Here is a 16,357-nt window from a genome sequence, read left to right on the forward strand (position 1 = left end):
GAGTAATACCCTCCTGTTCCTTCACTCCATTGAACCTGAAGCCGGCAGGGGGGATGGGGGTGAAGAACCATCTGATATACCACAAGCTGTCCTTAAAATGTTGAATAAGATATATTTCACATGAGTAATTACTCAACATGGGTTTGGAAATCTGAAAGCACAATCAAGTGAAGAAATGGGTGTATACCTTTGATGGTTGGGATATTATATTTTGACATGAAAAATATTTTTCGAACCGAAGCGTGGGAAGTATGTTGCCAACCTGTGCTCGCTTCTCCACCCCATTTGCACTACAGTTTGCCTGTGACTGAAGTAAGCAATGTGTAGAGGCCGCAAAAATGTCACATGTTGTCAACATGACCAAAGAGGTTAACCCCTCTTAAGGATGCAGTGTGTGGGATGACTCAATGCCCTGCTACATAACCCCCATAATCCATTGCCGCAAAGCAGTGTAATGAAACTTATTTTGATCAAATTTCAAATGAACAGGCTCAGCCCCACGTTGGGTGCCAATATTGTGGTCATAACACATCAGTCGTCTTCTTTGACTCAAACTACAGACTTTCTGATCCGAATTCAGGCGCCTTGACCAAAGAAGTTATTCTCCATCAACAAGCTGACAAGATATGGATGTGATGTGTGGGATGACTCCACACTGCTTCATGTGCATGCTACATCGAAGTTGGAAATGTGTTGCATGCATGCTACACTGACCTAGTTCATGAGGAAGCTCCTCACACATGACTGCCAATGACACACTGATGCCGGCGAGTTTACTCTGGGTGAAGGCCGCGCCGATAGAGAGGCCGTCGATAAAGTTGTGAAGTCCATCACCAAATATAATCATCCAGGCCAAGGGTTTGATGGGGTGCTGACCACGACTAGGAGACTTCATTGATATAGACTCTTCATATTTCTGAGGACAAAAGACACTCTTGAACACACAATGAATCAATGGAACGATTCGCATGTATATACCAGTGACATGACAATGCACTTTAGCCATCTTATTCCAAAATAATCATAATAACCATGAAGCCTGATTTTAAAACTTATTACTACCACAACCACAAGAAGCAGGACACAATGCACCTTTATATATTCTGGACGTTTTCCCTAAGTGAACACAGCAGACATAATCAATAATCTTAACCATTTGAAACCCTCATACTTTGACTTCAAACATTAATTCCCTCGAAAAGTTCTTGTCTTGTATGCGTACAAGCATTCCCACTTACCTCGTCTCCCTGGACATCTACCATGTTGTTTTCATGAGTGTATGTGGAGTCATCACTGCTCTTGTCCAGTAGTTCTTGCTGTGTGATGCAGGAGATGTTGCGGGGCAGAGTGGACCCATTCTTGTACAGCTGTTCCTGATTGACAGGGGTGTTCTTCTTCACTGAGCAGATGATATCCATCAATCCATGTGGAGCATCATCTTGGCCACTTTCAGCACTGGGGTTCTTTCTCTTCAGGTTTCTCCTCTATTAAACACATCAAACCGGTACATTTGAAATTTTTGATAGCTCTGTCTCACATAATGCTCCTTGGTGTAGACTCTTTCGTCATGTGGAGAAAGCACTCAACTTTGGATTATCTGTTGTAGTTCCTGCTCATACCATGTTGATGTTCCAAATATTCCCTCTAGTCAGTACATGTATGTTTCATTTTCACTCTGAATTCACACGACTCCCTGTCAGTGTGGACATAATGCTTTCTGTCAGTGTACCCATAATTGTCTCTATCATGAAGACATGTACTCACCTCCTTCCAGGCTGCCAGCATGCGCATGACTCTCTCAGTCAAATAGAACAGGTAGATTCCTCCCATGATGGTGCAAGCCTTGAAGATGTGATCCATGCTGCCATCACTTTCATGGACAAGTCCAAATGCCTTCACAACAGAATATTGTTCAAAATAAAACACAGTTATCATAAGAAATATTTTCTCTTATTTAATATTCTTCAACTCTTTTGGAAGGGAAATGAACAAGATATAGATAATTGGTGTTATCTAAAACTGTTAATCAATATCACCAGCAAGTTAACTCATTACTGTTCGATGACTCAAACTCAATGGGTGCTCAACAATGGTAAGTGACTTGGGACAGAAGCCTCTCTAAGCTGTATTCCCTTTTTATCATGGCATGTCAGCTTAAAGACTGAAGAAAGATTAAAGTGACTCAGGTCTCAGACTACTAAAATCATGGTGAACAAACATGTTTATGGTACTGAGACCTATAAACATAATAACGCAAACTGGGATTTGAATGTGCAATCATAAATTTCTGGCACGTCTAAGGGCCACAACTCTGCATAGCTATTTGCTGTGATGAGTGACCACCAATAATCAAGGTTTTCCCTATTCAGCAGACATTATCACTGCAGACTGCAAGATTCCTTTGGTAATCAAAGTGAAGACATCAAATACAAAGGAAACAGACAGGGGTTTCTAACGGACATTAAGACATAAAACATACTTTCTTCAAGAGACATGAATTATGACCCACTGGTAAATCACCCCCTCATAATTAAAACTCTTCATTATTTCAAGCTTGATGCCTTTTCATCTGATTCAATGGATTTCAAATGAAGTTAAGATGTTGATATGACAGTTCTTGAAACATCAATTGTTCTAAGAAGAGGTCGCCATTGGTATTTATATGTACAGTCGAGCACCACTGTGTCAGACTCTGATAACTTTATTTCTCCATTGTCATGATTGAACATCTCTGTCTGGACAAAATCCTTCATAGTCTATCATTCTCAATCTCTGTTATCTTGATGTGGATGTCTCGCTATTTCGGATATCTTGATATGATTTCAAGGCCCCAATAAGCAAAATTACCTCAATATTTGCAGAGAAACTTGATATTCACCTACTTTTCAAGGGCATGTATCCCTCTTAACTGTGGTTCCTGAACTAATTAGGGCTAATTAGGTTGAAGGCATCACACTTTAGTGATTTAATTGGGATTAATTAGGAAGAAATAAATTAAGAAGTACCCACTGTTACAACTAAACCCTAATGGTTATATATTCCACATATAAAGAAATGATTTGTTATCTGTTATACAGGGCGGTGGGGTAGGCTAGTGGTTTAAAGCATCAGTAGTATATACGACAGTTCTAGATCACTTTCAAGAAAGCCTGTTGAAAGCTTTATTTTTGTCAGGCCCTTTGGTCTCGCTGCCACTACATAGACCACTTTTGAATGTGCAATTAACTTCCCCGGACACTATGGCCGCGAAAAATCGATTCATCAACATATGTTAAGCGCTTCAACATAGTCATCAACATAATGTTGTATCTCCTATGATTTCTTTGGTTTTCTTAAAGGTCACATGCAACCAAAAAATCAAACATAATTAAAACACATTCATCACTTATTCATGACATATAATATACATTGCTGCTTTTAAAAAACAAATAAACAAAATTATAAGCGTACAATCACGATTCAAAAGTACAATATTTTGTACTTGGGCTTACTTCCCCCGAAACGAAGCCCTCGGGAGACCGACCCCGGTCATAGTGGGTGGATGTACACTCAAGCGTAATGACGGCTTCCGATTGGCTGTTTCATTTGCTGATATGCTGAGGGTTCATTGTGTGTACAGAAAGATGATCTGTTTCATGGGCATTTTAGAAGTATATCGAGTCACAAGAAAGTAAGATTCTTTATGGATAACAACTTCTTTTTGTGTACTTCATGCGTCGTTTCAGTATGGATTCATATACTGTTGTCAAACAAAATCATATACACTAAAAGAAGTCGTTATCCATGAAGAATGTATATAGAGACGTTGGATTTTGAAAATACATGTTCTCTGAATTTGCGTTCGATCCAATCAAAAATCATGTCAGTACAGATGATAAACTACTGCGTGGCTGGAATCTGTCATTCGTCCAAGTACAAAGCAGGACTTGAAACTGACAAGAGTTTGCACCAGTGTCCGTCAGATCCAGTCATCCGAAAAAAGTGAATGTAGTTTGTTTGCAACCCACAGACATAAAAACATGTCATGTGTATCACACGTGCCTAATTACATAATGTGGCAGAGACGGGACTCAGGTGCACGGGTCATAAATGAATTTATTTTCTTTATGTCGTTTAGTCTGATAGGTGTTATGTTCAAAATGCACGTGGTCAATGATTGAAGCTGTGTACTGCATGTTGGCTTTAGCAGACAGGCAGGCAGACATATAGGTGTGAATAAACCAGACACTGAGCTTTCTCTGTGACAGAGACTGCTTACCACAATCAACAAGGTTTTTACGTAACGAATGGATTATTTAATTGTTTGTGTACACAACCAAGATCAGACTACTGCTCATGACCTCAGATGCTGGGCATGCATACTGTTTCAAGCTCCGCGAACCTATTCACTGCGCATGCGTTATGGACGCAGCGCAGCACAACTGTTGAAACCAGTTTTCCCCCCAGCGCTGGGGGGAAACGTTTGAACTCCGATTGCGCGGGCTTTTTTTTCATTGTGTTTTTTTTCAACTTTATAGGTTGAACTGGCATTTTTTATGATTTGTTTCCATCTGCAAAGTTGTGTTTTACATTGCATGTGACCTTTAATGAAGGATCATTGAGCTTGTGGTATCCCTTGTTCTATGTGCTTTTCTTTTATCACCTTCGCTAATGACAGTGCTTTCACGAGATATAGATCTAATCTCTTGTTTCATCTTTTTATACTTTGCTAGTTCAGAGAGGATAAAATGAAACGCCTTCTCCGAGATTTTATTATTGGTAAGTACGGTGGAAATATGGCCGTCTATAGTGTTTAACTTTGGTTTTGGCCAGAATTCTAATTTCATCATCTCTTAATGCTTTACAATTTAATTTGGAAGATACAAACTTAAACACAAGCCCCACCAACCCTACCACCCCAGCCGTTATTTCGATGTCTTGTACTACAGGTGCTGCTATGATGGTAGCCAACACCCCTACACCTAGCCCCATGCCGGTAGTCATAAGGGCAGTATCATTGCAATACACGATATTGAAAGCTCTATGATATTTCTTGTATAGTACTGCTCGTATATCGCGGTCTTGCACTAGCTGGTGTTTTACATCACATATTTGTTTAAACCGAAACCCATATACCCATCTTTGCTACTTCCTCTACGACCGGGTACAGCCCCATCCTGTGCGTATAATAAATGTTACAAGAGATAGTTTAATTGTGTTTTACTTAATTTTTGATCAATGTATTTGAAACTTTTAAGGTTTATAGTACTGCCTAGGGAAATATGTGTGAGTTTAATTGGTAAGTCTATACCAACAATAATCCACAGGGGATTTACTTCTATCGACCGTTTGCGGACCTGACAGTTTTATGATGATACGGTATTGTATGAAAGTGTCTTCGGCATTCCAAGTGTGTATCATCACCCCAGGTGAAAGTTGTTGGCCCTTAAGCTTATCAGCTAACAATAAATAGAATTCTATGATCTGTGTGGTCTTCTGCGCCATAGTTAATTAGCCTTCTCGAGTTTCAAGCAACTCAAGCCATAACTTGGGATCTGTTGCCATTATCATGTTCCCAGTGGGATTAGGCAATGAACGACATGCTAAAACCTTATTTGGCATGAAAGACCCTATGGAGATACCAATTTTTTAATTTCAGTGGCAAACCCATCTTCATTTAAAGAGAGGTAAGGTGTGGTGAGGCCCATGTCAACCAGTAAGCTTCTTTAGTCTCTTAAGCGCACCTGCTTAAACATCCCGTCTTGATAGTATAGGACATACAAGGTGTCTTCGTCAGGTTGATCAACCACCTCCACATCCCCTAGGTCATTAAGCGTGATGTTGGGGCGATGACTGGTCATTGTTTTATATTATTACAAGATTGTTTCCAATTATTTTCTTGATAACCTCTCGGGGGTGCATTTCAAGAGGTGTATGTTGTCTGGTAGGAAGATGTTGGTGAGTGATATAGTGCTATGCTGACCCCCTGCAGACTGGTGTGAGAGTTGGCATCCACCCGCATGTAAACAGTGCAAATGTTAAACTGATGCCGTTTTGGCCACCGGAGTTTGATTCCCGTCACAACTTCGACTTCGTCCTGTGATGGCTCCCCTAGGTACACTTGGATGACCAGTGTGGAACTTGCAGGTAAATATTCCAGACTTTTGATCACTCCGCCAAATTCAGACACCAGCTGCAATGCCACAATATCCCTACCAGGTTTACTAGATAGCATGTGTGCCGCCATGCTCGAGACTGGGCTGATGATTACACTACACTTCTGCGCTTGGATGTACGCCACGAGCAGCGTTCCCTTGTTCACGACTTTCTTTGGGAGGTCAGAAATCCCCACATTGACGTATTTTCCAGGACCTTGTGCGCTGGTCATTTTATGTGCAGTGTTCTGCTGAGGTATCCTATATTCACAGGATTATAGTTTACATCTAAAATCCATATTACCAACTCATGGATGGTGCCCTGACTTAACCTCTTGTACTGCCACGGTGGAAACAACTCAGTTCTGCCATCGTTGTACCTCTCTGTTTTAACAGGCACGGCTCTCAGTATTGTGGAAGTGTAGCCCCCTTGAATGTTGTCCGTTGTGCTCCGTTGTGTTTTATATTATTACAAGATTGTTTCCAATTATTTTCTTGATAACCTCTCGGGGGTGCATTTCATGAGGTGTATGTTGTCTGGTAGGAAGATGTTGGTGAGTGATAAAGTGCTATGCTGACCCCCTGCAGACTGGTGTGAGAGTTGGCATCCACCCGCATGTAAACAGTGCAAATGTTAAACTGATGCCGTTTTGGCCACCGGAGTTTGATTCCCGTCACAACTTCGACTTCGTCCTGTGATGGCTCCCCTAGGTACACTTGGATGACCAGTGTGGAACTTGCAGGTAAATATTCCAGACTTTTGATCACTCCGCCAAATTCAGACACCAGCTGCAATGCCACGATATCCCTACCAGGTTTACTAGATAGCATGTGTGCCGCCATGCTCGAGACTGGGCTGATGATTACACTACACTTCTGCGCTTGGATGTACGCCACGAGCAGCATTCCCTTGTTCACGACCTTCTTTGGGAGGTCAGAAATCCCCACATTGACGTATTTTCCAGGACCTTGTGCGCTGGTCATTTTATGTGCAGTGTTCACTCCGCCAAATTCAGACACCAGCTGCAATGCCACGATATCCCTACCAGGTTTACTAGATAGCATGTATGCCGCCATGCTCGAGACTGGGCTGATGATTACACTACACTTCTGCGCTTGGATGTACGCCACGAGCAGCGTTCCCTTGTGTAGCCCCCTTGAATGTTGTCCGTTGTGCTCAGTTGGCCGAGATGAATGTATAGCTCTTGGTTCGGCACTTGGTTGGGTAACTTCATGCCAGTGACAGTAGTTGTTGGTGTTATCTTGTCTGGCAACACCCCGAGTGTCCTCATCAGTGATCGGTTGAGCCTCAAGCGGCTTATTTTGTTGTTGGTTAACACCACTGTGCAGTTGCAGTCGTCTATCTTGGGGTTTGAAGACATCGTCACTTAGCAAACACACTGTAGTAGCCGTCGGTTATCTGGTTGCAGGTGCCACTGACAAACAGCTTGTTGTTATTGTCGCTGATGACGGTCCATGATCTGATGATGGATGTGGCTTGACGTTGACAGACACTAGACGTGATGAACTGTGTAAATCTGTGTTTATGTTTCACGTGTACTACCATATCAGGCATTTTCTCAAAGAAATATGCACACCAATACCCCAGGATAAGGCGTGGAATGTAATAAACAACCCGTACGATAGACTGGCATATGAACGAGTTTGCAACGAATTCAGTATCGATCAGAAGACGGACTGGCGTTTGTCAGGTCTGAACCATGGATTAGGCAGTCCAATCTTCACAACAATCCTCTCACGGAAGCCAGCTACAATGTGGCTGTAAAGTGAGGTTACAAGTAATATCTTTATTTAAAGACAAACAAGTGGGATGACAGCAACATGGCTTTCGACAACAGCAAGGATTACCATGTTTGGAGGTTCAAAAAAAGGGCAAGTGATGATTGGAAAATGTTGATGCTGGATAAATCGAAGGGGCTCACTCGTGCTGGCACCATCCGCTTGAACCACTCTATCCAAACGTACCTGTGGGCTGTGTTGGGCACACAGATGCAGACCCGCTCCAGTATCATGCGTAAGGGAACCACTTACGATGCGCAGAAACAGTTTGTGTCAAATGTGGAGGACGCTATAGCCATAATCGTAGCCAATGTGTTAAGAATGGACTTACGAAGTTCACAAGGCTACAAACAAATCGAGGATAGCTAGCGGGGATACTATCAAGAAGGACGTCACCTTCTGTCGTTTACTCAACCTCAAAGTGTTGCATCAAATGACAGAATTTCCATCCTTCAACATGGTGGCTATCAACCATAACAGAGGAACCTGCTAGCAAGCAGACAAATTCTTGTTGAGTTATTCCTGTGATTTGTTTGGCTTACAATACAAAGGTAAAGTCTCCATGTGAGGGACTGAAGGCTCATCAGGTCAGAGTAGATAACACTGCTATGGTGAACACAGGGGCAGTGCCCATTGAAGAGATCTGTTCAGCAGTTGTTTAAAGCCAGCCCAGCACCTTTATTCAGCATCGCAAGTCAACACGCATTCAAGAGATCATGTTCAGTTCAGTCAGTCATATCTCTCCAGTGGCCAATTTCACACTGAGTGAGCGAGTCAGGTCATTGGTACTGGATTGGTGCTTAATGTCTGTTATTGATACTTGCACTGAAGCTTCAAATCACTACATTGTGCAATGCCTTAGGGTCAGGTTGGGTCCTCCTCAACCAAAGGTCATGTAAATTATATGATCATTAACATGTCTAAGACAGAAATAGGTACCAACCGCCCTGGGGTCCCTCCCAGTATGTCTTCAATGGAGTAGGACCTTCCGCGTCCCCACAATTCTGTAGAAGGAATGATGATTTGGGGGAAGGAGTACTTCTGTCTACAGGAAATCGCATGGTAAGGGAAGCCATACGTCAGGCGCTATATACAACGCAAACAAGCTTTTTATTTTATAATATTTTCACTGAGCACTGTAACAACTGTCACAGGACATTTTCAGAAAATGTATATATGTACCCAAAGGAAGACTTTCATACAATACCGTCAGAAGATGACATATCCCCCCGGTCCCCACATATTTGAAAGGACAAATCATCTGACAATTACTTGATGTTTTCTTAGATTAGTATATATCTGTAAACAGCAAAAGGCACCACTTCAAAATCTATCTCATATATCTGTCAACATCCATTGAAAGATATCAAATGGTTTTCAAGTTGTCCTATCCCTCCATTTTGAGACTAAGTCAAAATGTTTTCAATGGAAATCAGGAAAAATAGAAACGCCAAAACACTGTAAATAGCAAAAGGCACCACTCTGTGGTCTGCCTTAAATATCTGCCATGTTTTGCTGTAAGATCTTGAATAGTTTTCGAGTTCGGCTCCGCAAATGAAGCCCATCTCTCCATTTTGAGACTAAGTAAGAATCGTTTCCATGGCAACTGGGAAAATGATCAATCACAAAAGTCTGGAAATAGCAAAAGGCACCACGTTGGGGTAGGCCACATATACCACATGTCTTCCAAGTTTTGCAGATAAATATGCAACGGTTTTCTGGTGATGCTCCGGAAACGAAGCCCATCCCTCCATTTTGAGACTAAGTCCGAAACATTTCCATGGAAACCGAGAAAATAATAAATCACAAAAACCTGTAAATAGCAAGGCACAATAGCCAAAAAACTGTAAATAGCAAAAGGCACAACCATAGGTTCAGATTATTATATCTATCACTTTTGGTCTAAAATAATGAATGTTTTTTTTAGTTATGCTCCGGAAACAAAATGATTACGGATGGTGGACGGACGAGGCGTCCACTATATCCCCCAGCATGTAATGCGGGGTGATATAGTCGACGCCTCGTCCATCATTTTGTTTCAATAATAAAAATTGAAAACCTCTTTAGGTTTTGTCAAATTTCAAACCCTAAACTGAAATGCAAATAGTCAACTGTCTGGAGCTTTTTAACTTTTTGTGTGACCTTTAATATATGAAATCATTTGTGAAGTGGAAAAATTACTGCATTTCTCTTAAGAGAACTGAAATGCTGTAATGTGATTTTGAAAGCTATTTCACTTAAGTGGTGTCACTTTCCCACTTGCTAGAAACAGTGGTACAGAACTGCTCGAATCTGTATCACCATGCACTGGTAAGCTGACCAGGTCCATTCCCACTATGACTACTCCCAGTCTGGCTACCCATCCAATACACAACATGTTGGGTGGTTTTTGATTACTAGCTCTCTCCCCTCCATCATGTAGCCTGTTCAAACAACATATATAAACAATTATGTGCAGGCACATTTAAACATCATATTGTACATGCTTAAGTATAAGTACTGAAAATATAATGAATAAAACATTAATATACAGTAATATCAGACTTGCTTCTTACTTTCTTTATGTGACAGAAAACATCCAGGACAAATTAATACGTTAATATGCTGTTGCACAAAATTAGCCTAATAAAGTTTTCAAAACTGTGGTTACCAAGTGTACATGAAGAAAGGAATTGTTGTCTGATATCTCCATGTCTCTTATATATTACCATGGAATTGATCAAAATGTGAACTAACAGTAAGAACAAATTCCATCAGTATCACTGATGTTTTCATGTCTACCCAACCCAACATTACATTTTGATGAATTAGATACTATGGGATGCCAGTCTTGACAAACTATAACACAACCTTTGTTTGAAAGTTATCATAAATAAATTTGCATTACCTCCATCTTGGGATATCCAAACGATACCAAAACCATACTGATACAAAAATGTGTTTAACACATGAAACCGCAGCATTTCTACCCACCTCATCCAAAAACATAAGCATCTGATAGCATTGATATGAGTATTTAACTGAAGCAAACTACAGTCATCCCTCGCAAACGTGCTTCGCGATACCGTAATCCGTGGCTCCCATAAAAAAGACTGCCACCACACCCCTTCATGAAATTGAAGTTAGTTCATCAACAAATCCGCTGTTGCGCTCTGATAAATTGCGTAAACTAGTGAAATTCAGTGCTGATGGCAATTGACAGTGTTTAACATCGTTTCAGATGCTTTAAACATACATGTACTGGGTTTGCTCAATAATAGTCATACCAACATCGTAGTAGTAACTCATGAAAGACGAGACATGCTATCACTGTATCAGTCGAGTTATGACGAGTTCTTACCATGTTTGCTGTGATACAACACACTGCGCTATAAAAATACAGTCATCCGAGGACGTATAGTGTCATAAATCTCATTTTTATTTGATTAAATTCTATCTCAATTTTATTTATTGAAACTGTTGACAGAAACAATGGAAACATCGCGAGTGAATGGCATTGCCTCATTCCACACGTACAACTTCTGCCTACAACAAGGTCCTTTTTTCGCACCTACCGCGATAGCACCAATGTCACATTATTCTTAGCATTCATGAATAGAATACAATCTCGTAATCCATGGACCCTGAGACCCGTGTTATTGACTCATTCAAGTCATCTTTAACAATTAAATGGCCAACATTTTTTTTTTTGCAATCAAAGTTGCAAGTACTGCGGGAAGTCAGCGGCCTGTGTTCATTGTTATGTTAAATACATTTGCAGAAAACATGCATTATATACTATCCTGATAGCAATGTAATCTATAACAGTAACTGCTTAATATATAAATATTCTGATAATGGAACAGAAGTTCTTTGAAGCAATTTTATCGGATCATTTTTACCTGAATCACCGGTATATTGGACTCAAACATCTGTGCACAGTTGATCGCTATTTCCAGCTTAGTTGAAAAACACAAACAACAATTAAGTTATCATGTCTAGTGGATGTCTAATAACGCGAGGGGTCATCCGTGGACCCCAAGACCGGTGTTATGGCGAGGGATGACTGTAAACCAACATCTGACACATCTAGACATGACCCTTGAAAGTCCCGGGGTAGAAGAGGCCTTCAGCAAACCATGCTTGCCATAAAAGGTGACTATGCTTGTCGTAAGAGGCGAATAACGGGATCGGCTGGTCAGACTCACTGACTTCGTTGACACATGTCATCGGTTCCCAATTGTGCAGATCGATGCTCATGTTGTTGATCACTGGATTGTCTGGTCCAGACTCGATTATTTACAGACCGCCGCCATATAGCTAAAATATTGCTGAGTGTGGCATAAAACTAAACTCACTCACTCACGGATGTTGCAATGCCACATTCACTGAACCACAAAACACTACCGGTATATTTACTAACTTCCAAAAGCCTGGACAGATGTATTTGCAAACTTTCTATCTGTCTACAGTATGAACATTTCCAAATCTCTACCCCCATTAGAAAGTATGGGACAAACAGCTGCATCAAAAAGTTTACATATATCTAGACACGAAAGTTGTTCCAAATATATATTATACAATGACATATAAGCTTTTTGTGCTTTAGCAGAAACCTTTTGACTATCTTCTCTGATATGTTGCAAGAGTAGACAAACTGGGAATAATCAGCTATACAGGTACAGTACATTATTATATGCAGGGGTGCTCTATTTTATGTCTATGTTCAAGAGTAGTCAAACTGGGAGTAGTCATAATGGGAAGATACCCTTGACCAAATAACGGAAGACCAAAGCCAGCTGCCTCCTTTCACCTACCTCTGGGATGAGGCAAAGCAGCCCACTCCCTGCCAGGGCTCCAACAGCCAGGGCAACCAAGAAGATGAGGACCTGATTGTATATTGCCAGCTTCATGAATGGTAGCACAATCACTCCTACCAGAGAGCACAGGTTGATGAGGGTCACAAACAAAATGCCATAGCCCCACTCTGGAACACAAGAGGAGATGGTTCTCTATTTCTGCTATTACCTTCTAGCTGAAAAGGATATGCAGTGAGTGGAGATCCTGTTGGAGAGAAGGTATGTGGACACACATGACCTGATGAAAGTGGTATTGGTGTGGGTGTACTCACCAGGGCCCTGTTCCTCAACATAGCCTTAAGATGATTGTAGCTCCCATACTTTAACACCGACTTATGTAGCTCTACGATAAGACCCTATTAGTGATGGTAGTGTGAGATGTACTGACCTGATGCTGATGGTGGTGTGAGATGTACTGGTGTGATGCTGATGGTGATGTGAGATATACTGACCTGATGCTGATGGTGGTGTGAGATGTACTGACCTGATGCTGATGGTGATGTGAGATATACTGACCTGATGCTGACGGTGGTGTCAGATGTACTGACCTGATGCTGACGGTGGTGTGAGATGTACTGACCTGATGCTGATGGTGATGTGAGATATACTGACCTGATGCTGATGGTGGTGTGAGATGTACTGACCTGATGCTGATGGTGGTGTGTGATGTTTCTGATACAAGGCTATCGCAACAGAGGGAAATGAGCACCTTTCTGCAAATGTTACAGTGGATGGATTCTGTCCCTAACTTCCCCATACTGACCTGCTAGTGGTGCATTCATTCTGGTGGGTTCCATGTCAGGGCTGTCAGGGATCTTGCTGCAGTTCTGTGACATCATGTACAACAAGCCAGGGGAAATAGTTTGGATGGAGGTCATGTTGAACGTCAGTGCTGACTGAAGGCCATACAACTCAAGCACACTGCTCATTGTCAGACACTGAAATAGTCAATGGATGCGTACACGTTAAATGTCCATCAGTATGACAGGTACAGGCATATGGTCCTGTAGCTTGCCTTGTTCATTTCAAAGGAATATATACAAGTTATTAAAACATCTTTATTCAAATATTTAAACAGCCTAGAACTACTGGTTTCATCTGTTGTTTCACATGTACTTATATAGTCATTTGCTTCTTAATCCTTCATTGGCCTGATGAATATACACCAAAACAACATGTTTCACTAATAAAAAAGTTCACATGAATCTATTGACACCCAAAAAATTGCCTTTTACACACTATCACTATACACAAATTCACTCGAAAAATACATTGATTCAAGACGATTTATAACTTCATAAGCAAGAAAATTTTCAAATGGTCTAAACATATTTACTCGTAAGATGAATGGATTGGCAAACAAGCTTGAAGCTTATGTTATTGCCTCTCCAATGCAATTTACAAAGTTACATGAACCAAAATTATAATTAGTGATTCAACAGTAACTGATATATTTCTTAATGCTAACAATTCTTCAATCATGTTTGGTACCAAATCTACAAGAAGCCGTGACGAGGAAGTAGACAAATGTTAAGATGGCGAGAACGTCAAGATCTGATAGTTCACTACTTCTATATAAGATTGTCCTTACACTGTACCCATGTTTATAATATACTGCATCAGCTCCTAACACAGTGTAGTTAGGACAGAAAAGTAGATAGTGTTGGATATCTTCACGATGGAAGAACAGGAGGATCGTTTCAGAGATAGCTTTCAAATTAATAATTCAGATCACTACAGCCTAGACGAAGCCTACAGTGAATAATTTGACAAAATCGACTTCCATAATTCAGATCAAATCCAAATGAATAGACTGACCGAGGAGTTATTTTTTCAGTAAATGTTTTTGGGGACTGTATCATTTTATCACCATTTGCTAAAGCATTCCAAAGATCTACTGTACTTGGTAAAAATGATCTTGAGTAAAGAGTTGGTTTTACGTGAATACATGTATTTTGTAAATTTGGTGAATTTCTAAACTTGTATGAATTACTGACCGAAATGCTGTCTGGGATTATATAAGTAGTCTGGTGCTTTGCCTCTTATCATTCTATGACAGTGGATTAATTTTTGCATACGTCTTCCCTAACTAAGTGGTATGAAACTAGTTACTGCATAAAATTTGTTATGTCTTGTAAACCTTGATATCCCAGATTGTCCTTAATTCATCAAAGTGTAAGTTTTCTAGGTCGGTATTCTGTGCAGCGGTGCAGTTATCCCAAACATGACTATAATAATCAGATAACGGTAATATAAAACACTCATGCATAATCTTAAGTGGTCTACATGATGAGCAGCATTTCAAACTTCTCAAGAAGTTTATCATAGGAGTAACTCTATCTACAATGCTGGTAATTTGTGCAGCCCAGTTAGCATCCTTTTGAAATATAATACCTACGTGTTTATGTTCTTCAACTTCATTTAAAGAAACCTCTTGCATCAATAACTGGGGTTTAGGGCTAGCAATCCGTTTTCTGCTAAACTGAACTGTGTCCGTTTTTTCAGGATTGAACTTCACTTGACATTCAATCGACAAATTGATATTCTTTCTAAGTCGTCAATTAAACTGCTGTTAAAACAGGATCTTCTATTAATACATACAAGGATGTGATATTACCACAAAGACATATGATACAATCAATATTATCCACAAGGTCATTAACACATGTTAAGAATAACCCAGGTCCTAAAACTGAACCTTGAGGAACATCTGCCAACACAGGAATAAATTCAGCGTTTTCAACTCTCATTTAGATAACTACTTAGTCATTTTATCAATTTTATCACTAATTCCAAATGACTTATCATTCTTGTCCATAAATAAGTGCTACTTATCTACATTCTGGGTGGATAAGATGTTTTCTATCTCTCACTGATCACAATATCAAATACAATTGCAACAGAATAGAAACCCATCGATATACAATAATTAGTTTAAAGTTTGCTTGAAAAACAATACAAATGAAAACTGCATTGACTCAATCAGACTGAGATAAATGAATGTATTCTATCAAATAAACCCATCATACATTGTATTCCTGTTGATTCTGAAACAGGTATTCATTGGTCATTCTGCACATACAATTGCGAAAATGCAAAACTGACACAACCAGAGGTAACTATGCACAATTATCATGACTAGTATTGAGAATATATTTAATAAACATAACAAATTAAGAGCCCCAAACATATAAAACTATCTGAAATATTGCAGCTGACCTCTCATCTGCACTTCACACCATTCTGTTTCACAATTTCCACAACTTTTTTCAGCCCTTAATGGGGTATTCCTGGGAAGTAGGTTTTTTGGTGTTACAGTATAGTCACCTCAATGTTGCACTGGTGTTGTTATAAGGGATTAAATCACTGAGTGCTGTGAAATTCTGAACTAAGTTGTGGAATATAATTTGAGTTTAGCTCACAGAGATGATAAATGATACTGACTAATGTGTTCACTCAATCAGAACACTTACATGTCTTACATACTGTTCACATACCATCAAGATACAGTAGTTAGTATCATTGTAACAATGTCTGACTACAATACCTACACGCCGATAAGTATATCATGCACTTAACAGACAG

General features: G+C 40.1%; 1 protein-coding gene across 3 annotated transcripts in view; it reads right to left on the reverse strand.

Moving 5' to 3' along the window:
* The window catches only part of LOC137261863 (metal cation symporter ZIP14-like), a 44,398-nt gene that overhangs the window by 14,103 nt on the left and 13,938 nt on the right, over window positions 1–16,357 (reverse strand). For all 3 annotated transcript variants that reach the window (XM_067799669.1, XM_067799668.1, XM_067799667.1), the window contains exons 2-6: window positions 13,536–13,710; window positions 12,731–12,900; window positions 1,765–1,893; window positions 1,239–1,484; window positions 715–916 (exon numbers count right to left, since the gene is read on the reverse strand). In XM_067799669.1, the coding sequence (XP_067655770.1) occupies window positions 715–916; window positions 1,239–1,484; window positions 1,765–1,893; window positions 12,731–12,900; window positions 13,536–13,710 (922 nt within the window). The remainder of the gene's footprint in view (window positions 1–714; window positions 917–1,238; window positions 1,485–1,764; window positions 1,894–12,730; window positions 12,901–13,535; window positions 13,711–16,357) is intronic.

The sequence above is a fragment of the Haliotis asinina genome, chromosome 14 (assembly GCF_037392515.1).
Source record: "Haliotis asinina isolate JCU_RB_2024 chromosome 14, JCU_Hal_asi_v2, whole genome shotgun sequence".
In the NCBI taxonomy this organism is placed as follows: Eukaryota; Metazoa; Mollusca; class Gastropoda; order Lepetellida; family Haliotidae; genus Haliotis; species Haliotis asinina.